This window comes from Tachysurus vachellii, chromosome 12, assembly GCF_030014155.1.
Source record: "Tachysurus vachellii isolate PV-2020 chromosome 12, HZAU_Pvac_v1, whole genome shotgun sequence".
Taxonomy (NCBI): domain Eukaryota; kingdom Metazoa; phylum Chordata; class Actinopteri; order Siluriformes; family Bagridae; genus Tachysurus; species Tachysurus vachellii.
The window spans coordinates 11,745,198-11,772,449 of record NC_083471.1 but is presented as its reverse complement, the minus strand read 5'-3'; the positions used below and the strand labels follow the sequence as shown (position 1 = coordinate 11,772,449).

The following is a 27,252-nucleotide window of genomic DNA, read 5'->3' as shown; positions in this document are numbered from 1 at the left end:
AACCTCAGAAATCTCTTGGCTCTACTCCTGTTCATTATCCAGCCAATCTGGAGCAGACTCTATTAGCTCAGCACACAGATGCTGGTCACTCCATACTAGCACTAATGCGCCAATGGGTTCCTTGCCAGCTTTATAAATGTCCCTGTTTTTATAAAGAAAAAAAAAGCAGGGTACAAAAAAAAAGAAATAAAAAACCCTCAACAAAAGATATGTTTATAATAAGAAAAACGGGCTGTTTGTTTCAGGTCTGTATCAGGAGCCAAAGCATTCAGTATATGTGCTAATTGTTGCTGTTGTCATGTTACCTACTGTATGATGTCGCAACCTCCTAACAATTTTGTTTAAAACTTCAACTAGTTAACCATTTACTCAGGTCATGTTAAATAAATACAGTTTTACAACAACTGCAGAATCGGATGAAGCTCATGACTCTATTCAAAACAGGTAATAAAACAAAACATAACCAATTCAAATTTCTTATTTCTAGCCGTTAGCCAGGCTCGCACTGCGATTTTTCATGATCCTTTGCGATTGTTGCTTGTCAGACTGTACAAACATGATCCCCATGTGACACTGTAGAATCTCAGTGGTCATCATGCCAGACTGTACTACAATCAAGTTGCATCAAAATTGGATGCACACAAGAATACTTGTCCGGGGTTTTACTTCATCAATCCGTGACATGTTCAGACCTGAATTCTCCTAAAATGGCAGGTAGCAGCAAACAAAAACAATTTATAGCATTTTTAGTTTTTCTTTCCGTTGTTCACCTGACTCGTTTCAACATCTTCCCTGAGGCTGTTGTCGCGTTAAGTGCATCATCCAGTTCGGCGCTTCTATTGGTTCTTGGTTTGACACTTGTTGTAGGACAGCAGGTAAGTGTCTGAAATCTTCTGACACTGCCAGAATTTCATCGGAGGAAAAAATTATCGCAGTTGCCATTAATCGGCTGCTGGTGACCATGTTAAACCAGAGACTACAGATTTTAACCTAGAATTCCAGAAACCATTTAGGATTTTCAAAATTTGTCTCAGACGACCAAATCATGGCCAAAATCGCACAGTGTGAGCCCAGCTTTAATCGCTAACTGTTACTAAATATTATATTATATTATATTATATTATATTATATTATATTATATTATATTATATCAAATATCTTTGTAAGCAAGGAATTCTATGGAAATGCAAGATGGCGTCCCACAGGGTTCAGTTTGAGGATTGCTGCAATTCTTCCTACACAGGGACACAGAATTATTTCGACACATAATCCTAGGTTTTAGTTCTATGATGAATATACACAGATCTACCAAATTATCAGGTCATTATGCTAACTGGAAGATTTCGTTTTTGTTTTCATTATTCTTTTTTTAACTTGCTTTTTTATTGTCCCATTTAGAGGCAATTTGAAATAAACCACAAAGAAATAAAAACACCGCAAATTTCTTTTAATATCATTACCAAATTACAAGCCTTTTGGTTTTAACCATATATGTTTGTGTATCATAGAGATCATGGAGAAACATGCCCAAAAAAAAGGCTTATATTTGAACAGCATGGTGCTGAGAGACGAGGAAATCATTGCGGTCAATCATGGTAGTCTTATTCAAGCTAACTGTTTATTAGATGATCTCCTGAAGCATTACTCTGTAATGTTCTTACATCCCCTTTTAAATATGTAAATAGTCATGTGTATTAGCTCAGTAGCCATTTAGGTCTTTTTAATAATGCATTTTATTATTAGATGCTTAGTCAAGTACTTCGTGATTGAAGATTGTTTAAGGCAATGGTTCAAACTGCATACAAGTTTAGATTAGCTTCATCATGTCATTTATCATCAGGTTTTATTTCTTTTGAAGCCTTGTTCTCTACTACAGTAGATTTCACTACGAGGCGTTGGCGTGACTTCATGCTCTACATGCGCCTCATAAATATCCCTCCGCCATATTAAGGGCAACACGCCCCTGACGTCAAACACTAGTGTTTTGTGCATCTCCGTGCCCACGGCTCTATCGTATTGATTTAATGATTGATACGCCAGTGAGGAAAAAGGGACTGCGTGACTGACGGCACAGGGACGAGCGAAGGTCTACGGTTTCTCTGTATAGCCTTGTCCTTTATTTAGACGAATTAATATCTGGAGGGCGATAACTCTCAGCCCGGCCTCACTGACCCTGAGGCTCCATGCTGGATTGAGAGGTGGAACACCTAGCTTATATCTTAACAGTGATTGATTGGTCGTTCAAAGCTAATCTGAGAAAATAGTAACTAGAGCGTCTGGCACCACTTTCTGGGTCTAAAGCTCGATGTATGATGTTTTATTGCTGAAAGGATCTGTAACGTGGAATATGGAGACTTCAGAAAAATGCAGGATGGAAAAATAACCCTAGGGTTAAATTAGCGTGTTGATATCAGGGAAATATCCCTCAGTCCCAGAATAGCACTCAGTAAATGATCAGACATATAGTGATACACAGGTAATGTATTATAGAGATTCCTTATACTAGTGTTTTATTATAATTCTTGCAAATCAGCCTAAGAGAAATACAAGTGCGGTATTCTTAATACAAAATCAAAGCATGATACAAAATACACGCAGTGGCGTAGAAAAGCCAGTATTAACTAGTGATAAGGAAAGCATCAGAAAACAGTTACTACTGCTAATAAACGTGTGGTCGCAATATCTTATATTATATTATAGAATTAGTCTCGGAAATGTGTGGTTTATGCAATACAGTTGTTTAACAATTTTTCATGCCATGAGCTCGCTCTCTCTGTTTATCAGCAAAATTTGGTTTCATTTCACAAAAACCATTAAAAACAATTTATTTTTAAAGTTTACTGTAGAAAAGTGTTGCTTTATCAGACTTCTAATTAATGCTAAGAACCATTAGATTTGCAAAGAACCTGTGAGCAACCCATTTGTGCCCCTCTTTGTCTCTCACTGAGTCTTTATTAAATGCTGAATAAGTTAAATGATGTAATATAAACTTCATTAATATTTATTCCTAATGTTTTCTAATGATGTCAGAGATCCTCTGTACAGTACATTTACCTCAAAAAAACCCAAAAAACTCTGACTTCACTCCAATTTGTCTCCCTCCCTGGTTGCCTCCACCACAATATCACACTTATTAAAGGAAAAAAAGTCTTTGAACTGTGTTGCAGCTTTTGCAGTAACTCTGACTTTTGGTTTTGTGGCGAGTTTCATTTCTTCTTTGCGCTTTGATGAGTCTCCCTTAGCGAGGAAGCGTTCTCAGGCTCTGTGCTGAACTCTGTGAACGTGCTGCGTGCTGAAAAATTGACTGGAGGCCGGATGGAGTCCCCGTGGCAGCTGGTCCGCCAGACGCTGCACCACGTTTGCGACACATCACTCCACGTCATGCAAGCAATACCCACAAGCTGTCAATAAGAGTCGTTTTATGATTGACAGGAACTGATTACAAGACAAGCTGCTTTTTGATGCGGTGAAGTTTGATTGTCATTCTTTTGGTACAAGATTTATTCATTCTGGACAAAAATACACAAGCAACACCATCTTGCTTCCATTCTGCTCTGAAGCTCACAGTCTGTGGTCTGTTTTTTTGCTACAAGGCTATATTTTTGAACAAAAATGATTTTTTTTCTGAATGCTATGCAGTTTTTCTCTAGGGCTACTTGTTTTGTTATTATTCTTCGTAATATGTCCTTGGGCTTCGGAAAGCACCTACAAATATAAATGTATTATTAGAAGTATTATTTTATGGATCGTAGCCCAGAGGAACTACACGCAAAACCTCTCCACAACAAACAAACCCTTAATGTCTGAACATGTTCTATTGATTTTTTTTTTAATCATATTTTAAGCCAGTTGTAAACACACATGTCTCTGTGTCATACGATTACCTTGTATAGGTGTGTACGGTTAGTTTTGAAGAGCTTAACAAAATGTACATGCAGATCAAGCATATGAAGAATGTGGTTACTACCAAAACAAGTCCTTTCCCCTTCAGTGAGTTGGCTTTTTCATCACATGACTTTTATTCAGTCTTCAACAAAAGGTCTAAAGGTTATGGTTACTGTAACTGGAATTGTTAGAATCTCTGCTAATAAAATTTATTGTGAATTTTTTAAATATGCCAAACAAATGTGCTCTAAAAGTCACACAAATTGATGCTCACTGGATACCAACTGAGGAGGTTGGAACTAAGGAATTCCTACCATCTTTCCAAACTGCTGCCTTACAGGACACATTAAGCCTGACCATAGATGGCTTGGGCATTAATAATCTTCTTTTAAAATATCTCCCTTAATTACAAATGATCAATTATTATAAATGCTTCATAAGGTGTATAATACTTCATGATGGTTGTTAAAAAAATTTTCATGATACCTCATAGAGGGTTTCTTCCAGTTAGTCTTGTTTCCTTCCTTAGTACGATACATCTTGTGTATCTTGGAGGATGATTGGCATCTCTAAATTGTCTTTAGTGAGTGTGTGTTTATATAATTGTGCCCTTTGATAGATAGACACCCTGTCTGTGTCCCCGGGCCTTGTACACATCGGGTCCAGTGTAAGGCAACTTTTCAAAGTAGTACCTCCTCTCTACTTTGGGGTTTTTCCGCATGCTCTTATTGCCTGTCTTGCTGTTCTGCTCCAGAGAGAGGATCTGAGCCTTATTTCATTCCCAATTAGTCCTCGGACCATTAAGTTCTCACGGACACTACTTGGCACTGTAGATTGTTTCAAGAGTCCCATTGCTAGGAGCTAAGTTAAGCGGCTGAGTGCTTTATGAGGTTACACTTGCACAAGACTTGACTAACCTCCAAGATTGGAGTGTCTTCTTTTGATGCCAATTGTGATTTGACCCTCTGAACGTGGAACGTATGCTTCTGTTACGGTTTTCTGTCAGATATCTGAAGGTAGGAGCTCGTCTTGTATCAAGTGACCTTTTTAGTGAAGTGCAAAGTTATTATGTCATTGGAGTTTGAGAAAAGAGGGGACTCTTTTGGTCCAGACTCTATGAATAAAATTATACTTTTCCTTGGTGAAAATTGCACGTCCTCCTTGACAGGCCAATTGTAATTTGTTCATTGAAGTCTTAAATGTGTGAGATTTCTTCAGAGACCTTTCACATGCAGATTTAAATTGCAGATGAAACTTTTGGAAGTGAATTTTGATTATGAAGACTCTCATATTCCTGAATAAGCTCACTTTTAATCATCAGATTATCTGAGCCGGGTCTTGGCTAACGTGAAACGAGATGCGGCTGCCGTGTCTTGCTGGGGGATCAAGGGGGAATTGTCTACCACGACAAAGTGGCTGTGGTTTTGTGGCCTGTTTGAGTTAGCAGGGTGATTAATCCATTGGTGTGGACTGGATAATTTGAGTGAGGGGGTGGGGGTCTTACCTTTGTGGGCTCAGATCTGACAATCATTTGGATTTTTCACACTTAAAACCCTAACCATAGTCTCCATACCTTTACCAGTAATGTTTGTACCTTGTAGACTTTAAATGGTATTTCTTCAGGCTGTACTGACATTTGCAATGTTATTGCATTTCATATTGCAAATATGAAATGAAATGAGTAGAATTTACCTTGCAAACACTTGACCTTGGGTAGATTTTTGCTGGACTATATTCTCTTCCATTCCTCTGGTTTCCAAATGCCCACCCATTTGGGGTCAATTCCTTCTTGGTTAACTTTAAAAACCGAGTGTTGCTTTATTGTGCTAATGTTTTAAATTATGTGCAACGGAATTGTGTGTCACAGTAAATAATAAATTCTCTTTCCAAGTAATGGATCAGCTTCTATTTACACATAAGGAAACAACTGTAGATTTCTACTAATTGCCTTTAGTGCCAAAAATCATTTCCTGGATTTGTGAATTCCTGGGAATGGTACAAAGCCATGCCATTGTATCCTTTTTCCCACTAATGTATCAGCCTCCATTCACATACATTCATTCATTCATTTTCTACCGCTTATCAGAACTACCTCGGGTCACGGGGAGCCTGTGCCTATCTCAGGCGTCATCGGGCATCAAGGCAGGATACACCCTGGACGGAGTGCCAACCCATCGCAGGCATTCACATACAAATACTTGCTATTATTTCTAGTGAATAGCACAAGGCATTGTATCGGTTAGATGAGGCTGTCTGCTTTCTCACCAACGGTTTAGCTTCCATTCACACAGGATTCCAGTAGTGTAGTAGGGTACTTCAGTGTTCCTGGGATTTTGATTGTGTGAAGTTAATGGAAAAAAAACCTCCTGAAACCCTAAAGCCTTATTAAAGATTTCAACTTATAATTGTGATGTTATTTCTCAAACCCTTTAAGCATTGCTAGCATGCATATATGTTGGTCTACATTTACTAATTTCTAGCAACATTAGCATTGTTTACACAGACAAATTGTGGTGGGAAGCAATAATTGTAATTTAAGTATTAAATGAAAACTCTTTATTTATTAGCCTCTACTTTAGTGCTGAAATGTTTCAGAAATTATGAATAAAAATAAACTGGTCTGAGGCAGGAGAAAGCTAGCCAAAGACAAAAAGCTTTTGTTAATCTTTTCTAAATGTCCAGCTTTCCAGTGACATTAACAATTCATTCATCACTAGTCACTACTGAGTTGTTGATGCTGGAGCAGGTTCAAATTTGGAATAATGGACAGCAAGGAAAAGAACAGCAAGAGAAGAGAGAGATCACTAATCCAACCTATGGCCCTGGCACATCATCAAAAGGGATAATTCTGTTAGATCCTGCCTCAGAGCGGGACTCTTCAAGCGCCGTGTGTCTTTATCCATGCCGTATCATTCGCAGTCATGTTCCTCACACACTGTAGACTCTCAATTAACTCGTCCCCAGACTGCCTTCTTGTGTGCGTTAGAGGACTGCTGAGCGTGATGGGTCAGGAAAGATTAGCTGTGATTTATTCTCCCTTCCCACATTACTATTCCTTAAAGATGATTTATTTTTTTTATTTCTTTTCTATTTTTTAAACACACAGGCCAGTCCGCAATCTCTTCTCCATTTGTATTCACTTTAGAGTTTTTCCTCTGATGCCGAGGATGGTGTGAAAAATGAAATTGAGACGCTTAAGAGACTGGGATCAATAATAATTGGGCTCTGTTTCTAAAACAGTGGAGATAGAGTGTTTCTTCTGCTCCCACCTGCTGTGTCCCATTTATAACCCACCTAGCTGGGAAGATTCTTAAGGAGTTTGTTTTAGTTATGTGAGCAGAGTGATCAATTACCACACACACTCTCATTGTAGAATGTAAACCAATATGCTTTAGTAAGCAACAAACCCCAGTTTTGATATAGTTACATACACACAAACACACACACACATTTTTACAAAACTAAATTTTAATATCCCTTTACGTTACAAACATACACATACTTATACAAATTTTGTTCTGTAAAATGAGTGTGTGTATCTTTTTATACACACACTTTTTACAAAGCTAAATTTTAAAATCCCTTTACTTTACAAGCACACACACAGAGCTAAATTAAATATACCTTTACACACACCCACACACTTTTTACAGAACTAAATTTGTATATCCCTTCACACACAGACGCGCGCGCACACACACACTTGTTTTACAGAACAAAATTTGTATATCCCTTTACACACACAGCTACATTTTAATATCCCTTTACCTTACAAACACACACACACACACACACACACACACACACACACACAGAGCTACATTTTAATATCCCTTTACACAGACACACACTATTTTTACACAATTGAGTTTTAATATACCTTTATGCATTTGCACTTTTTTACATAATGGAAATGTATCTTTATGTAACCTACACAGACATGCACATGCACACTAGTTTTTTAAACAGAACTGAATTTTAATATCCTATTATGTATGCTACACAGATTTTTAACTTTTTTCCTTTGTATTGTAATTTTTTTCTTTTTTTTACAGAACTGGATTTGAATATCTCTTCACGTATCCTACACACGCACTCGAAGCATGGATTAAACATATTGATCTATTATTCCAAAGATGCAAATCAGACTACACAGACTCTGAAGAGCACAAATAATATTAAAGCAGAGAAAATGAAAAGGTCAACACAGAACAAGGCCCGAGGCAAACTCGATTTTTTTTAATCATTTTCTGCTTGTGTAACTTTCTAAATAAAATAGGAATACAGCATCTAGTGAAAATGCCCATTTGGTATGGTTAGAATGTAACGTGTTGGAAGTGTTCGGCATACTTTGTTTTTCAACATGCTCTAGAACCATCCACATACAGCGTTAAGGAGAGAAAATATACATTGAAAATTTAAAATTTAGCTTCAACTTGATGTTTGATTGGCTGCAAACCAAGGTGGATTCTTGTGGAAGGTCATATAATACAACACAAGTTTTTGTTTTTTTCACTCTTATTATAAAATTGTCACATACGCGGGATAAAAACGGACCCAAACGCAGGACAGCTAAACGAAAACAGGATTTATTAACTAAAAAAGAAACACGAAACAGGACAAAGACAAAACCAGACATGAAGACAACAGGATTCCGCGCTGCACAAGGCAACGCGGCTCAATTAAATAGTACAAATAATTAACAGACATGAGGGACAGGTGTGCAGAGGCGGAGAGGAAAAGACAAGGGCGGGGCAAACACGTGAACACCGAACATAAACAAAAAGGCACATGGCCAAAGTCTGGGCAGAGTCCTGACATAAAATATACTGTTCCATACAATGCCATATCATAAAGAATGACGTTTGTCAGATAGACAGATGAATAGAGGGATTGATTTTTTTTTTAAAAACAGGTTTTTGTTTCTGTCCTAGGCGATTACACTAATGTTGGTCACCTGCTTCGGTTAAAAACCTCAACTTTGATTGCCTCCATATCCTCTGCTCTTGTGTTTTGACCTCTGTCATGGAAGATGATTAGGATTTGCATTAATAACACTTTGAGTTACATTAATAATAAGCATATTATTTCCTTTATTTATTTTTTTGCACATGTAATTAGGTTCTAGCACAATGTGTTTTGGGCTTATGCCAGTGTTCTATCATTTCTGTTCTAATCCTATACAGAGATTTGTTGATTATCCTACTGTGTTCACCTGTTCCATGTTACACGCTTCCTGGTTATTTCTGAGCCTTGTTTTCTGTTTAACTTCCTGGTTTTGGTCTTTGAACATGTACTGTTCATGCATGAGATTTGTATTTGTCCTAATAACCAAAACCATGAGTTTAGGTGACTCTTACTGATGAACAGTTCCTATTTTAAATCAAGATGACATTAAATTAATAACTCTGCATTGACATTGTGACTGTTCGATTATTTCATTAAGGAAATATTTATACAAAATGCTAAATTTAACAAACAATTACACATTCAGGCTTTGGGCCTGATTACATTGCTTGCTTGGCTTATGCCATGTTTGTAGCCTGAAGCCTAGTAAACCTTTATTATCTGAACTTCAAATTCTTCTAGCATATCTCTTCCAACTGTTATAAATAATAATAAAAAAAAACAACAGCACACTGTTTCCTGATGGCCACTGTTTACTAGATTTGTGTGTGTAATTGTGAACATGAAATCTACCACTCTGTAATTGCTTTCTTTGAAAATTCACCAACTTTCAAGGCAGAAATGGATGGAGGAATAAAAGGACAAATCTAGCTATAATATTCCATCAGGAAGCACAATCCAAGTGCATCCGAAAGAAATCCTGACAAGAGATCTCAAAAACGGAGACAGATATCGATGTGTCCTTGGATTACCCCTAAGTGCTGACTATCGTTTTGCCACTTTAGGTCCAGGTCTCGGAGTGTTGCCAGATATTCAGGCGGATGTTTTGCTCCGTGGAAGAAAGTTGATCCCATGCTTTTTTGTCATCTTGACAAAGAGACATTCAAAGCTGTTAAGCTTTTAAATCCGCTGTTTGGTTTTGTTCACTTACTTAGCAATGGATAGTCTATTGACCCAGGCCTCAATTATCTCCATGATTAGTGAGCTACACTGTACTGATGGACAATAGAGACCCAAAAGCCCTTCTTGTTGTTTGGGGATCATCCTGATGGCAGGAGGGAATGTTAATAAGACTCTGAGGAAATGGGACAGCTGTAAAGGTTTTAGTTAAGAAAATATTCGCCTACATTTAGGCGAATTTTTCCCAAATAGGTCATCTTGACCCGAAGTGAACATGAGGGTTTCAAACTGCTCTTGGAGTGTGCCATATGGAGTACCTGTCCACATTCGATGTTCCCTCTGTGTCAGGAATTTAATATTAAGCTGCCTGCTGGCTGTTTACCAGATGGTGCAGCAAAACCCAGTGCAACGAGCGTCTTGAGACGAATATTCATGATGAAGGCATGCACTCCGGCTGATGCGTCCTCCACTAAATTTCCTGACTACAAGACAAGGGGAAGTGGTTTGCTTTACCTTAGGCAATGAAAGTTGAGGCTTTATTAGTTGGACGCTGTCAGTTTCACCTTCCCTTATTCCTGAAGTCGATAAACATCACCTCATACGCAACCTGACACACATTTTTTATGATCTCTTTCCAAGCCTGTAATCAATACAGGTCCTTTCTGGTTCCCTTAACAGACGCATATTATAAATGAGTATGAATACTATATGAACCATATAATAGTCTGCCTTTAACACCCACTCTGATTGAGTTTTAAAGCTGCTCCAATACTGCAAATTTTCTGGAAGTACGATCTAACAATTTAGCATTTTAGTTTTATTCCTGAAAATTATGTTCATTAGAAATTCCACCATTGACTGCCAAACCTTTTGTAAAGGTTCCTCTTTGTAAAGTTCTGTTAAAGTTGCATGGAGGAGGAAAACTGTGGCTGTCAAACAGGGAGAAAGTTTTCATCCTCCAGCTACTTGTTAATTAACTTCCAGAAGTCAGAAGCCGTGTATATATATTTTTTAATAGGTTTCACCTTATTTAAACAATTTATTTTTTTTTTTTAATTTGATTTTAACACAAGATTTATTTATTTTCCACTTTTTGGTTTTTACTCAATTTGTTTAGTTTTACACAAGAATTTTGTTTAACATGCCAATATTTCATACATTCAAGTTTTGTTTTTCAGATTTTTCACATATACTATGGATGTTGTTTAATTTCTCACATGATTAACATCACACATGTGATTTAGATATTAATCCCATGATAACATCTGATACAGCATTTAAAGTACACAGAGCTATCAGCTTCTAGCATACAAACCACCCTGAATAAGAGAACCCATGAGGCTGCAAATACACAGTTTTTATTTGGGTTTCAATTCTCAGAGTCATAATCTATAACAGTAATCAAAGCAGCAACAGTGACCGTAAAGCCAGGTCTGATCAATTATTGTTGACCCTCAGAGATCTAGGCTTTCTTCTGCTCATTTTAGACACAGAGATTTAACGATCCATAAAATTTCCCCTATTTCAAACAGATACTGTATGTTTATATATAGGTTTTTTTTTTCCAGGACAGATGGATTGATGGCACACAAACCTGTAGCTTATGACTGATGTGGGAACTGAACACCAAAACATATGATTAATCTTGTTGTCAAGCTGTTGATAGGTTAATAATATCTAGTTTATAATCCTAAAATAATAAAAAAGAATACATATATATTTTGCTCTGCAAAACAGTGAAGCTATAATTTGTATTGCATTTGGATTAAAAATACTTTCCTATATCAAAATGTTTCCTAATTTACTTCACAATCTTTAAGATGTGATCCTTCACCTAATAGCCTACACCCAGCATTATGACATGTACAAGTTGCTTTTCAATCATTATTAAAATCATTGATGTTTATGTAAGAAATTAAAAACTTGGAGATGTGCAGTTAACTATGACTAATCTCCAGGTTGTACAATGAAATGGAGTTAGATAAATATATTTTTGATAATAGTAATACCTTTCTATATGTTTCCTTGTTTTCTTCCTCTAATGCCACAGCAATTTGCTAACAATTAGAATTTTTGTTAGTTATTTAAGAATAAAATTTCAAATGCACACATTGTTTCATACAACATAGTTACTTTTAATGTTGTGGAAGAATCTTGAGAATTAAGTTGTTTTCATTTATGTTTGTTACTGTTTCATTAAATAGCAGTTAAATGTTAAAAAAACACAATGGTACAGCTTTAGCGCTGACTGTATGATTTGTCTGATGATGCTCCCAAGCAGAGAATGCTATAATATCCATGAAAAATCCTGACAAAAAATGTGTATAAAAATGAACAATCAATTGAAGTCACTGAAAGATCAACTACAATTATCAACCACTACAAAGATCAATCTCAACTACAGTTAATTTGCATACATTCAGTTTTGAGCACAAATAACTGTTAGATGTAAGGTTAGCAAAGTCATGTTAATTTATCAACAACGTTAAATCTTGTTAACATATAGCAGTACTGCCAAGAGTTGTTCTTGCAGGCTAGTCATCTAATCTAGGCAGGAATGTTGGGATTTTTCTGTTCCAATGCCAGAAGGAAATGTCCAGTAGAAATAAGACCCTTTAACTTGAAAAGAAATAAATAACTTTGAGTGACTCAGCTAAACTCAGTTAAACATCAACTCTCTCTCTCTCTCATCTTCTACCGCTTATCCGAACTACCTCAGGTCACGGGGAGCCTGTGCCTATCTCAGGCGTCATCGGGCATCAAGGCAGGATACACCCTGGACAGAGTGCCAACTCATCACAGGGCACACACACACTCTCATTCACTCACACAATCACACACTAGGGACAAGTTTCCAGAGATGCCAATCAACCTACCATGCATGTCTTTGGACCAGGGGAGGAAACCGGAGGAAATCCCCAAGGCACGGGGAGAACATGCAAACTCCACACACACAAGGTGGAGGCGGGAATCGAACCCCGACCCTGGAGGTATGAGGCGTACCTGCTAACCACTAAGCCACCGTAAACATCAACTGTGCTTATATAATGAATAGCATGGTGGTTCAAATGTTTTTTTTTTTTTTAAAAAAGCAGACTAATTACACATTTTATCAACATACTACCTAACCTAACACAATAATAGAGCACAGCAATTTCAGTGACACCCTGAATGGCAAAACAACGAACTACTGCTGAAACATCCAGACGTCCACATCAACATCTTTTAACCAAGATTTTCTTTTCATCTGTGGAGGATTGATTTTCTCAGTTAGGATTTTAAATTTATAATTAATAAAGCCTTTTTTTTTTTTTTTTAGATTATAGGCAATTTATTATAGGCAGAGTGTTTCATGTTTATTCGATCTCTCTCAGCTTTCATGAATTTCTTAGCTTTTTAGCCTAATGAGATGCAAAGTTGAATTTGTAATTCGTATTTCCAGACATGCAGTCCAAAAAGGTTCAGAAGTCTGAGTCTAAATCTGTATTTCATTCATTCATTCATTCATTCATTCATTCATTCATTCATTCATAATAGTTTGTTTTATTTAAATGATAACACAGTCCCTTGTTCAACAATTCGATTTTTCTTATATGGTTCAAATGTCCTTTTTTTCTCCCTGTTGCCATGGCAGCCGATTCATCTTAAATGTTATGAAAATTATAACCAGATTAGGACAAATTTAGAAAAAAAACAGATCAAGAAACTACTTTGGTGTACAAACTTGTGTATTTGCTCCAGTTAAACCTTAAACAATTTTAACAATGATGTGTAATTGTTGATATGGTGAAGATTTTTGTCAGGAGATTGATTGATTGATTGATTGATTGATTGATTGATTGATTGATTGATTGATTGATTTATTTTTATATTTTATTTATATGGGAGGAGTGTCCGGTTCCAACTCCTCTGGGCGACAGAAGGTTACTCAGAAACATAAGCTGAGTTCTTTTTCTTCATTTTTTTCAAGACAGATATATTGCTGATTCGTTTCCTATAACAGAACTCAGTCCTGCTCTATTATACGTATATAAGTCTAAATATTTTTATTTTCAATGGAAGTAAATTCTACATTAAACAATATAAGCATTTTAGATCCCATGTTGTACTCTTACTGTTTAAATGACCCTGTTGTAGGAAAAAATATGTTTTTTTAATGGATTTCAGTTTTTTTTTTTTTTAATTAATTCATCAACTTTGAAGCGCAAGTCCATAGTGTCCATTTTTCATCAGTATTTGTATATATAACAACATTATGCAACATTATGCATTTGTGCATCACCAAATTCACAATTCACTAAAGTATCATTTTGTCCATCTCTGCTCTCTGTGCTGTTTAGCTTACTGGACCAATATAAGTAAGTTCATGAGAAGAATTATTTTTCCCTTATAACGAGGGAAGATGCTGGAATCTTGTTATAGAAATTGTGAAAAAAAAAATCATTTCTTTTTGAATAAAAGCAGGTATTGGAGGAAGAGATAGACAGCATTCAGAGGAAGAAAATAACGGCTTCACTTTGCTTGGCAACAAGAGCAGAGAGAAAAACTACAGCACGGTCCCTTTATCACGCTTTCTCGCCCCATGAATGGAGCCGAGCATCTCTGTAGGCTGTGTGTGTGAGAGACATTGTGTGTATGTGGGTGACATGAGTGAGTGTGTGTGGGTGACAAGAGTCTCAGACAGCTTCACAAAGTGTGATGGAAAGCAGGAACCTTGACACTATGCTTCAGGGCTCTTTTTTTGGTCATTTTTCCATTATTCATACTTCAAGTATGAATGGGAATTTGGTATTTTATGTTTGTCATATAGGGGCATGGTGGCTTAGTGGTTAGCACATTCGCCTCACACCTCCAAGGTCGGGGTTCGATTCCCACCTCCACCTTGTGTGTGTGGAGTTGGCATGTTCTCCCCGTGCCTTGGGGGTGTCCTCCGGGTACTACGGTTTCCTCCCCCGGTCCAAAGACATGCATGGTAGGTTGATTGGTATCTCTGGAAAATTGTCCTTAGTGTGTGATTGCGTGAGTGAATGAGAGTGTGTGAGCCCTGCGATGGGTTGGCACTCCGTCCAGGGTGTATCCTGCCTTGATCCCCGATGATGCCTGAGATAGGCACAGGCTCCCCGTGACCTGAGGTAGTTCGGATAAGCGGTAGAAGATGAATGAATGAATGAATGTTTGTCATATACAGTAAGAATAAATAAAATAAAATAAATAAATAAAAATACATTGGTAATATTGTTATTACACTCAACAAAAAAGATAATTCAATGAAATTTTCTTTTAATGTTAGGAAATACAAAATATCTGTGAAGGAGTGACTCAGGATGCACTGTAGAGTTGTAATGTACAGCCAAAAATAATCTTTTATTTTATTAGTAGACCATGTTTATTTTAATTACTTCTTCCATTAATATGGATTTTTTTTATATAGTTTATAAGTTGTATATCTTAATATAGTACTTTTTTTGAAATGGAGTTATTTCTCAATACATCCCCATAACACGTTTGAAACCTGCACATATTGATAATAGTGAGTTTGTCATCTTGTGTATGAGGAAGAGGGCAGATTGCACTTTCCTGGAGTGTGTTATGCTGCTCCTGATTCCTCCTCACTGATTAGTCGTTCTGCATTATATCAAATTTTCATAATGAGCCAGACATTTGCATATCTCACAACATTTTTAACATCCATTACAATACAACTTTACTGTCTAACTAGATGAATTATATTCCCTTTCTTCACACTGAAGTTTCTCCTTAAATCAGACAAATTGTTCATGCCTTCAGGGATCGTCCTGGTAATCAAATGCCAGAGTGTACAAACATTGTACAGTATCCAACTTTCTATGCTGTTTGCCTCACTGTTTTCATGAACAGTAATTGTTTTACAGCCAAAGAAGCAACTGCCTAAATGTTCTTCTTTGCATAATTGGGTTTACAACAAATATCTTGTGTTCCTATGGCCTATAAAATGTGAGTCATGTATCCTCTACACCTTATTGTGTGTAATGTATTCAAAATTCAAAAGAGATAGTTGCTTTCTCTCTCTCTCTCTCTCTCGCTCTCTCTCTCTCTCTCTCTCTCTCTCTCTCTCTGTGTGTGTGTGTGCGTGCGTGTGTGTGTATGTGTTGGAGTTGAAAGTAAAGTTAATTACAGTATAGTAAATAGACTTCAGTCATGACAATACCCCATAGATGGTATAATAGTGGAGAACACTTGTACTTAAAGAAAAATAATTAATATCCTAAAAGTTACTTGAAGCCGTTCCAAAACAATTGCTATAATGTATGCGTTCTGTTCGAAGGCGGACATATATTTTTTTAAAATTTAAATGATTAACGTTTAGAGAGTTTTTATTGTTTTGTACACTCTTCATAAAGCGAAGAATGTTTTGCAGGTAGGTAAGATTTTGAAAATCTACTCACTAATTGCAAAACTGACCTGACTTTACTGTAATACGGTAACCTTGCAATACTATATACAACTGCTTTATTAACATTAAATTTAGTGTACATATCAATGACAACATTTATACGTTTCTCAATTTAAGAATTGTTTTCCTTGCTTCACAATTTGAAACTTTTAACTAAAGTTACATTTTAGAAGGTTAAATAATGCTCTTATTATAGAATCAGCCTTATAAAAATGTATTATTCATTTTTTTTAACTCTTACAATTTAGAAATGTTAAGGCAAATACAAAATCGTATTTATCGTATTAGTCAAGCAATAACAAAGCTGCGAATACAACTTACTAGCTCAAAAAAAAAAAAAGATCTACCAGTTTGACCAACTTGTTTTTGCAGGTGGTAACATTTATATTTTTCATAAAAATAGGTTTATTATTTAATTAATTAATTAATTAATTAATTAATTTTTGAGTCCTAAACAAAAACTGAATAGAATCGAGATACAATTCCCAAAGGTATCTGTGAAATAGCTTGAGAGTGGTGATTTGATTCCATATGTTGACTCATTTCCTTTTGAATCAGGAAGTGAAAAGTGATGGCATACTAAAGTGTTTGAATGAGTGGTAGGTAAAATGATATTTCAGCCTGTGATAGATACCTTGTGTTTATTAAACATGTTCTCTATGAGATAACACTCACACATTCCACCCTCATCCAAGTAAAATATAAAAACTGACCACAAACAGGAATTAATATTCAGCTAAAACCTGCTCCAATGAACAATATTTACTGCTAACAAGCTGCTACTGTAGAGTAAGAGACACCTCTGGGGGCGGGGCAAGTCGAGTTAGAGAGCGTTTTAATTGGATGAACACAGTACTAGTACAGGTTGAGTTGTGAGAATTATTTTTATGGTGAATTAAAATGCGGATGTCTCTAAAACCATTCTTTTTCTGATACCTTTCCCCCTACTTATTGTCATATTAGTGTCCATAACACTAAGGTGAAGTTAAGTGACGTTCTGGGAAACCATATTTCTAATATTTAAAATAAGTAAAATATGTTAAAGCGCTGTATTTTTCATACACAGTCGTTTGCTGAGGTAAATTAATTTCGCTTCATTTGGTTTCTCTGGTTGTGAAATTTGCTCTTATTTCTTGCTGCTCGCTAATTGCCGAATTAACGGTTACTTTTGCGCGTGAGACACTGAAACAGCTGAGTATTGATGCTGATGCTGCTCACTTACTTTGCCCGCCCGCCTCGGCGCGCTATTGGTTAAGACGTTTCGCTCAGCGCCAATCTCGTCAACTTGCTATTGGCTGCTTGTCGCACGTGTGACGCTTGAAAGTGCGAAGAGGCAGTTCGCGAGCCGGAGTTCAGCACTCGCGACTGGGAGCGCAGTGATGACAGTTGGATAGTTTCGGCTTCAGTATGTGAACTTATCTTTTTTTCTTTTTTTCTTTTACCCCATCCCTCATTCTTCGTTTTACAGTCGGGAAAACGTTTCATTGACGCACGTGAAGATGTAGAAAGAAGGGAAATGTTGCGAATTTGAGGAGGAAAAGACGCCAGAGATGCGAGCTCTGAGTGTAAACGGACGCTGTTGGGACGTCGCCTTGCTTCTCCTGCTGTGCGCGAGGTGCACGTGCGGCCGAGGTAACAGGAATAAACCACATTACGTTTGTTTACTTTTAAAGAGAACATTTCAAACATATACAAAGTATTGGGTCAAAACTCAGTCGTGTGAGAAACACAATAGTTCTAAAGTCACACGCATCCCTGTGTATTTTATTAGAGGGCACGAGGACGTGATTGGTGGCTCGCGCGGGCTGATTAAGCAAGATAATTATAATTCCGGCTTATGAATGAACCTCTTACACGACTGCGAAGAGGAAATGTTGATACAGCTGTGTGTGTGTTTGTAAACATATTTTTTTAATAGGTAAGCGTGATCTATATGTTTTATAACATGCATTACAGTATGTCTCGCGCAACAGGCGCGCGTGCACTAGCCTCATCACCGTTATGCATGAGGAATGAGCATTATTATATTACATTATATTATATTGTAGTGAGGCAATGATAGTTGCTCCGGAGCCTCTGCAGTGCCTCACCACTGATCTCCTCTCAGATGGAGAGTAAATGTCCTGCATACGGATCGAATCCAAGTTCACACCTTCATGCCTTCCAGATCCTTCACCACCATCAGGAAGTGCATCACACACCCATACAGTGTGCCTACAATACTCAGGGGGTGGCTACAGAACAAAAGCCTTTACAGTCTTGAATGAACACCTACAGTGTTTTGTGTGTAAACCAGCTCGCCTGCAGTGTTTTATTGGAGGAATGGATTACTCCCACCTACAGTATGGAATTAAACTGCTGCCGTTGAATCCAAGGCGTCCCACTCGTTCATGGGAAAAGTTCATGGTTTGTTATCTCATGTGGAAAGCCGTACAAAATCTACCAGTGGATGGGGGGGAAAAAAAATCCATCGCCATTGATGCAAAGAGTCAAAAATAAAAGGGGATCAAGGGGCTTGCAGAGTTATAATTCTCATTAACTCCTGAATTCTCTGGAATAACTTTCTGAATTAATTTGTAATAGTGTAATCATAATACATCACTGATCTGATGTTCTCTCGTTACTGCTTTTTGTTGTTGGAGAAGCAGAAGGTCATCGAGGACTTCATGTTAAATATTTCCCATTGTAGTTCCTGGAGGTGTTAGGGAATTTGTATTGTAGTAGCTAATCCCCAAACGATGTCTTAAACAATCTTACCGATTTATCGTCAAATGTAGTATTTCAGATGTCTAAGAATGATCAGTAGCTTGGAGGATATACCATGCCATTATAAAACCAGGACAGATCAGAGAATTCCTCTTTTTCTTGAAAAGAAATGAGCTTTCGGTCACATGAAATAATGGAGCTGATCAACTGGCTATGTTGTTTGTTCTCCTGCACTAATTTGTATTTTGTGTAGAAAGATGGAGAGGAAAAGTAAGCAGTGAGGATTGATTGTTCTGCCAAGAGATCTGGTGCAGTTTTGACTTACAGTAGTTTCTTCTCAGACTCGTATTTGCTGTTCTTGCTTGAAAACTGTCTCAAAAGCCTTTGTACCGATTTATAAACTGCGAGAAGGAATCGAGAGATAAAATCCCATAGCGTGCATCCAGCATTAGTCACATTTTCTTGTCTGGTGTAGATGACATGACCGAATCAGTTGTGCCTTGCTGGTAGTTAAAGCTTCATGAATTTGAAAAAAATTTTGACTCTTTTTTGAATTTTTGCTCAAAGTTAATAGGTAATTTCCATTTTTTTCCATCTGCACTAATAAAAGGAAATGAGTAAAAAAACAAAACAAAACAAAAAAACCCACTGCCCTGCCTCCTGTAGCTGACTCAGCAGCCAATCACACGCAAGAAAGAAAGGATCAGAGCTCTTTAGTTAACTAATTTCCCCCCTTGGGCTGATTAGTGAAGGAAAAAAAAGAGGTTATAAAACAAAAGTGGAATATTGTTAGAGGAAACACACTGATGCTTTTGTTTATAGCCATTAATGTTTACTCAGAAAAAGGGAAGTTTCGTATGCAACATTTTAATCAGTGTGAACTTTAACCTCTAAGACGTCTGCACTCGAGTGTTAAACGAAGCTCTTCACTTTTCCTGTTGCACGAGCAGTTCGTTTAGGAGTGTGAACTAAACCGTACCGTGTTGATTTAATGTGTAGATTAGCATGTATAGGGCTGACTTACTCTCGCTGGCTTTAACGATCTCCAGTAGCGATGATTTAACGCCAACGCAGGAGGTAGTGCCACCATGGAAGAGTTAATTCCTTGCACTAGCCGTTAATTCCGCCCCGCCGATTCCTACATGTGCGTTCTTGCCGTCATCTCAGCACAGTGGCAAGCCTTATTAAAGCTTCAGGAAGTTTCCCTGAACACACAACAGGGTAGACTAGTGTATGAGGAATGTAATTAAAAAAGAATAACCTGTTAGGTTGTTTTTACACGTGAGGGGGGTTTGGACTCATCACTCTTTAATATTAATCAGCCATCCATATCCGTGTGTGTGTGTGTGGCTTAGAACAAAGACAAAGCCCTCAAGGACGCTGTCTTATCGTGATCTGAGCGTACGTTTATGTTTCATCCAAGGCTGGAGAAGGACAGTAGAAAAGCGCACAGCCTGCCGGGTGAAGGTCGAGGCAAGTCGTCTCCACGCCCGCTCCCGAATCCATTACCTGTGCCCGGTTTGTGTGTGTGTGTGTGTGTGTGTGTGTGTGTGTGTGTGTCTGCACTCGCATTTACATTTAAATGAAACCAAACGAGCACACAGCGGCAGATGAAATACAGTAACTGCACAGCTAATAAAAAAAGCTACGCTGCCGCCTTGATTCTTGGAGGGCTGATCTCACCAGGAAGCAGTGTCATTTAGGTGGAGTAATTTACGAGCGACGACGATGCTTCTGGTTAATGCAGAGCTGTGGCTCAAAAAAACACCGGGATAAATCCGGACACAGGCTTCTGACCTACGCATGGCCTTATCAGCGCGCGGCAAGTAAATGATGTCGCAGCATATCGGTGTCACAACCCAGCTGATTAGTCATATCTACTCTAAAAATGGTGCGGCATGCTCCTGTGAGTGACCCCAATTCGTTTAGAACGCCCACGCTTGGTCCTGCTCTGTCCAGGCTAACGTTTTCACAAGGCGATCAGCATCAGATTAGCATCTCTGCTCCTATTGTTGTTCGAGAAGTGATGAAGCGTTTCATTAATCAAAGCTGGAAGAGATTATACCTCTCAAAACCTGTCTCTCTCTGGCTTTTTCTCTGCCTTTTTCATATCTAAAACAATTTCAGGCGCACAGCCGAGCCATTGGCCTCCAAGGATTTGACCTCATGACCTTAAAATCAAAGACATATCTGTAGTTGCCCATGCTGCCTATTGTGTGCCCATGTGTGTACTGTGTTACCCAGATTTGCTCCCTTCTTCTTGTTTTAAAGAATTAAAATTTAAATTTTATTTCTGAAAAAATTCTGATTATTTCAGGCAATAGCAGCCAAAAAATGAAATAAAGAAACTTCTGGAAATCGAGCTTTAAATGAATTTGAAACTGTGTGCAGTTGGAATGGGAACCTCAGCACTGATTGGTTACTGGGATGATGTGAGTGGGAACCACAGCTTGGATGCTGAGGCCGGAACTACGTTTACTTTTAGTTAATTGTCAGCGTTAGCCTTGTGTTAGCTTGCATACACACAAACATGCTCTATTTCCAGTCGACTCCCGTCTTTGTTTCAGCACAGTTTAAAATATTTGCGTTGGTCACCTGTGTGCATGCTTCTGTACGCCAGATATCTGCACCATATCTGTTCAAAGTGGCCTTGATTTGTTTTTTTTTCTTGTTTTTTGATGGGAGAAGCTACTATAAGGGATTTGGTGTTGAATGTCTGTGAGACAGGTGCACATTTCCAAAAGAACACACGTATCTGGTGTATTACTGTACGTACAATATTACAATATACAGTATACAATAACAGCACTACCATGAGACCAGCGTTTATTTACTGCAATTTATTCTGAAGGTGTCAGAGGTCTGACGCTGGGACGCGCAAAGTCTCCAGCGGATTCAGCAGAGTTTGATGGATCCATGACAGACAGCGTCAGCTCTGCTGCTGTCATCTCTCTCTCTCTCTCTCTCTCTCTCTCTCTCTCTCTCTCTTTCTCTCTCTCTCTCTTTCTCTCTGTCTCTGTCTCTCTCTCTCTCTCTCTCTCTCTCTCTCTCTTTCTCTCTGCAGTTTCCTCTGCCCTTCCCAAGACTATTGAAGATGATTACAAGCCAGCGCAAGAGATAAAAATCTAATAGAGGGTGAAAATCAATAACGAAAATATGAGGAACAGCACACAGTAGAGGACTCGATCTCTGTGTGTGTGTGTGTGAGAGAGAGAGAGCAAAGTGTGCTATACATGGGACTTTCTATCTGTCTGTATGTGTGTCAGTATGAAAACTTAAGAAATAAGAACTTGCAGTGCATTTAAGTAATTATCATGTAACAAAAGAATCAGTATGTCTGTCTGTCTGCTTGCTTGGTTGTCCATATATCTGCTTTTCTGTCTGTCTGTTTATCTAGTAACTTTACAGAATTTTATGTAGTAAAATATATGTGCACTTTTCTGGATTTTTGATTGAAATGTCCAGCAGCTTTGCAAGCAAACCTGTCCTTCTCATCTACTTTAGCAAGTGAGACTGACAGAGAGAGAGGGAGAGGTAGAGAGACAGTAAGAGAGAGAGTAAGGCAGACAGACGGACAGGCAGAGAGAGGTTGGGGGGGTAGACAGGCAGACAGAGAGATGGAGAGATAGACAGAGAGAAGTGGGGGGTGTGGGCTGGATGACAGGGGGTCTGGGTTGATGGCTCTGACCTTCACTTCTCACACGCAGTGTTGATTTACAGCAGTCTTGTAGGAAAAGAACTCGGCTTATTAGCGCTGATGGAGGAAGGGGCGTGTTTCATTCCTTTATTGTCCTTGGTAAAGTCTTCTTTTTTAAGGTGATTGAATACAATCAGAACAATTCCGTCTCCTTTCAGGACACGTGACACGTTAAAGAACTAAACCTACAGAAACTTAACTGTGCACAGTGATGTCTCTCAAACACGTCAAACTGAGCAACTATTTACATCATGTTTGGGGCGGATTCATCCTGGAAGAGACCGCAGCCACCAGCAGTCAGAAGAACTGCAGTGTTCATTTGCAGTGTTGCTTCTTCCTACATGGACAAAATGATTACATACTCCAAGACATGCCTGTGAAATAAGTAAATGATCCCCTTAATTTCCTCATTACATGCACACATATAGCCTGTGCGATATTCCTGTGTATCCCATAATCCCATTAGTCAGTAGCCTGTCTACAAAACCCAAACTCAAGATTATTGAAGATTCTGATGAAAAATAACTGATACGCTATGATATGGGGCTTAGCGGCCATTAGCATAAGTTGGTATCTTGGCAACAGCGTGACACATTGCAGCCCTCAGGGCGTGTCTTAAACAATTCCTGTACTTCAGCACACTGCCTGAGAAGGTGTACGGAGCACAGAGGATTCATGCTTCACACACGTCCCAGGTCACTGTCTGTTGCTTACTGTTTATCCTTCATCAGTCTCAGGTTCAGAACACACCACTTCCATGACCAAGACACCCGATAAGCGTTCTTCTTCCATACAATTGCTTACATTATACGCTTACAGAGAGCGTTCTAGTCTGTAGTGTAGGTCAAAGAACATGCAGTCAGTATGGAACTGAAACCATCACAACCAAAGTCGTATAAAAGGCATAAAAACCAACCCGGTGTGTAACAATGTAAAATGTCCAGTAATTTTGTAACCCAACAGATAATTAAAGAGTTAATTGGCATTATTTGTCAGAACAAATATAAGCCCTTAGAGGTCAGAGAAAAAGAGCAGGCAGTAGGAGGTAAACGTCATCGGTGAGGTAATCAGTGAAACCTGGTGACACCGTAACAGCCTCAGTCCAGCTCAGTGGTGGTTCCTTTTGCTTATGGTAAAGACGCTGAAAAACTAGAAACAGTAAGTGACGGCCGGCTGGTTACTCACAGAACTAGTGCATCTATTAGCTCGCTTTTTTCTTTTTTTTTCTTTTTGCAGATGGAGCTCAGCAGATGAGCTTTTTATCAGCCTTGTTTATCGGCTCTCAAAGTCGGCCCTCGTCCGACCCTCAACGTTATTTACAGCTCTCCAGAAAAACCCTGCCGTTCTCCTCTAACTCGGTTTACACACGTGTCATAAAAGCCAACGAGAAACGGCCCGAGGGTTTCTTCCCCTCGTTCGCCTTGATGTACGAGTTTGTTCAGACCTTTACGAGGTTTTCCTGAAGTTTGTGCCATAACGTCTTCGAAGCTGTAAAGCTGAGAACTTCTTATTATAGCACTTTTGTTTAAGGCTCAAGCAGGTAAACGGCAGATCAGGTGGAATAAGAAACGGTGCCATTTCCCGTCCCACCACACGCTTAGCAAAGAAGATGCTGAAGGTTTAGACTGCTGCAGAACATTTTTCCACTCGATGCACTTCTTTAGGTGAAATACTTCAGTTAGCTCCAAGCAACAAAGGAACGTCTCTGAGATTTTGTCCGCTTCTTCAGGGAGATTTGTTTCAATCTGTATAACGTTTACAGAAAACATTATTGTGCTTTTTATGCTTAAAAATCAAGGAAACAAGAACGGAAACAAGAAGAAGAATTTATTTATTCACTTTTATTTATTTATTTTTATTCACATTGGCGTATTAGATCATTTGGGCGTTTTGGAGCTCTTTTCTTATTATGGCACCAGCAGCATGCCACTAAAGCCGACACTGGCGGCAGACATTTTGTCTAATTTGCCATCATCACTTGCTCCTACGCTGCACCGCTGCATTTTGTACACATTAAACCAAAGACGTGCAAATAAACACAGCAGCGTTTCTGTGTGGTTGCGTTTCAGTGTGTGTATCTCTGAAATACAGAGGCTAAGCTGTGCTCAGAAACACTGCGAGATAAACACGCAGTGCTGAACCACACACACACGACTAAATTCTTTGACTTGTTAGCACATTCTGTTATTTCACCGTGCTTGTATTGCCATTGTCTCTCATTTTATCCAACATTCTCATTTTCAATTTCTCTGGTTTTAACCCTTTGCAGGAAAACTATCATAAAATTTCATCTTAAGAAAAATAATCAGCTGTGGTTTACTTTGTTTTTCTTCAGTTCATGAAGCCACTGAAGCATATAATCAGCCTCTAAAATGAGTAAACAATGAATTTCAACAAATTTACAGACAACTCCATCGATTCCATCGTGATTTCTTACTGACTCGACCACAATAGGTAACAGATAAATGGAGCAAAATCTAGATTGGAGTCAAGGCAAATAGATTCACTCTTAACCTACTGAACCTTAAAGTCATTTTCCAGGTAATGAAGTGCAAAGGAAATGTTTGGAAGCTTGTTTCAGGTGGCGGAGAATATAATAAAACTGTTTGGAGAGAATTCATATGAACAACCAGTTGGCAGCTTGAGTTGCACCAAATGACACATTATAAGTTTGATAGAAAAATGACGTGACGTGATCTCATATTGCCTAACAGTTACTGAAAATAATTTGTGATCATGAACTTTGTAAAAAATCTGATTACACTCATTTATTCCCACATTAAAGTTCCACACGTGCCACGTGTTCTCGCCTCTGACGCCCTCAGCATTTAGAAACAGAGTTTATTTACATGCGCTATAATAAGTGTAATTATTTTGTGGGAATAAGCTGCAGGCTTTCCATTAATTATACAAACGATTTATTCAAAAAAGTAACACCAATGGAGTATAGTTTGGAAAATCTTTGTTATTAGTCAGGAGGGAAAAAAGATCAAGCAGTTTCTTGATTAGCCACACACACACACACACACACACGATGATAACTAAATTAGACCTAAAAATACCATGTCGATCCCTAGCAGCTCCGGCCGTTACCGAGGATGTCTAGTCAAAACCATCCAACTCTCTCATCACACTGACTGAACTGCGCTGTCAAAAAACTTAACGGAAATTGCCTGTGTGTGTGTTTTATATAGAGTGAAGCAGGTCAAATAAAAGTGTCACTCTCATGCTTTTACAGAGTAACCCTGACATTTCTGTGATCTCGGCCCTTGTGCGTATTGTCTCTAGCGGTGGTTAATTACCGCTAGTTTCACCAAAACAAGAACCTTCTCTAGGTTGTGTTTTTGCTTTTTTGATTAGTTGAAATGTCTGTAGCATTTTACAAGAAAAAAATTGCCATAAACCAAATTTAAAATATTCACACTCTTTTTTTTTTCACTCCATCACTCCACACTCACTTCCTTTTCTGATCTTGCTGCTGTAATTGTTTTCATTGTGTTTTATAGGTGTGTGTGTGTGTGTGTGTGTGTGTGTGTGTGTGTGTGTGTGTGTGTGTGTGTGTAAAATATCACTTTATTCTTGCACTATCGATCTAATCATCCGTCTGTGACGTTCTATACGACAGAGAAAGAATGAGTCATATAGAATGATTTGTTTGTATATAATTTATGTAATTAATGCTTTAAAAGCTGCAAGTGAAAAAAAATCATTGATTTACAATTCAGTTGTGGATTCAATTCAATATAAAATAAAAATGTATTGAATCAAATGCAAATGATTCACTGATTCAGGGCTGGACGGCTGGACAGTAAATGTATAATATATATATAGCTCTGTCAGAGTCATCCGATGTTTTACGCAGAATAAACAGCTGTGCATGACGTTCCATACACCAGAGAAAGAGTGAGTCGTTAACTAGCAAAGTTCACCTAATCCATCTGGCGTGCTCGCCTAATCCACCCATAATCACATAATCCATCCCGGATCGTTTTGATGGTTTTCTCCACCTGTCTCTGTTTACTCACACGTTTACTAAGAAGCGGTTCTACTGTGCGCTTCTCCACTGGGATCATGTAGGTGTGATGATAACAGAGCTCTTGAGTGTGTGTGTGTGCGTGTGTGGAAGTAGAGGGAGGTGTGTGAGCAAACTTTGATCACGATGCTGTTCATTGATTTGTGCACTTTTTTCCCCCTGCAGTTTTTGTTCTCTGTTCTTTCTGTGATCCCTCGAGTTGCGGCCTTGACCATCTCGTATCTCCTCCAGCTTGTCTCTTTTGCGGGCCTTTCAATCTTCTGCAGACAAAAAAAAAGAACCCACCTCCTTTTTTGTGCTGTTTCTGCGTGGCCTCGGGCCTTTTTCGCTTGTGCTTGTTCCAAGTTTCGATCTTCACCGGCCTTTTAGCTTTGTAGCGAGGCCAAAAGTGCCACGAGAATGGTTTTCTACTTGGCAGATCCGCCTCTCACCAGCATTACGCCCCTCTTTGTTGGTTTAACCTCCACCTAC

The 27,252-nt window shown here is 38.3% G+C and overlaps 1 protein-coding gene across 2 annotated transcripts in view; it reads left to right on the top strand.

The window, feature by feature from the left end:
* The first annotated feature begins 17,728 nt into the window (after nucleotides 1–17,728).
* unc5db (unc-5 netrin receptor Db) overlaps nucleotides 17,729–27,252 on the top strand; it is a 148,042-nt gene continuing 138,518 nt past the window's right edge. For both annotated transcript variants that reach the window (XM_060883858.1, XM_060883857.1), the window contains exon 1: nucleotides 17,729–17,977. In XM_060883858.1, coding sequence (XP_060739841.1) covers nucleotides 17,896–17,977 — 82 coding nt within the window. In that variant the 5' untranslated portion in view covers nucleotides 17,729–17,895. The remainder of the gene's footprint in view (nucleotides 17,978–27,252) is intronic.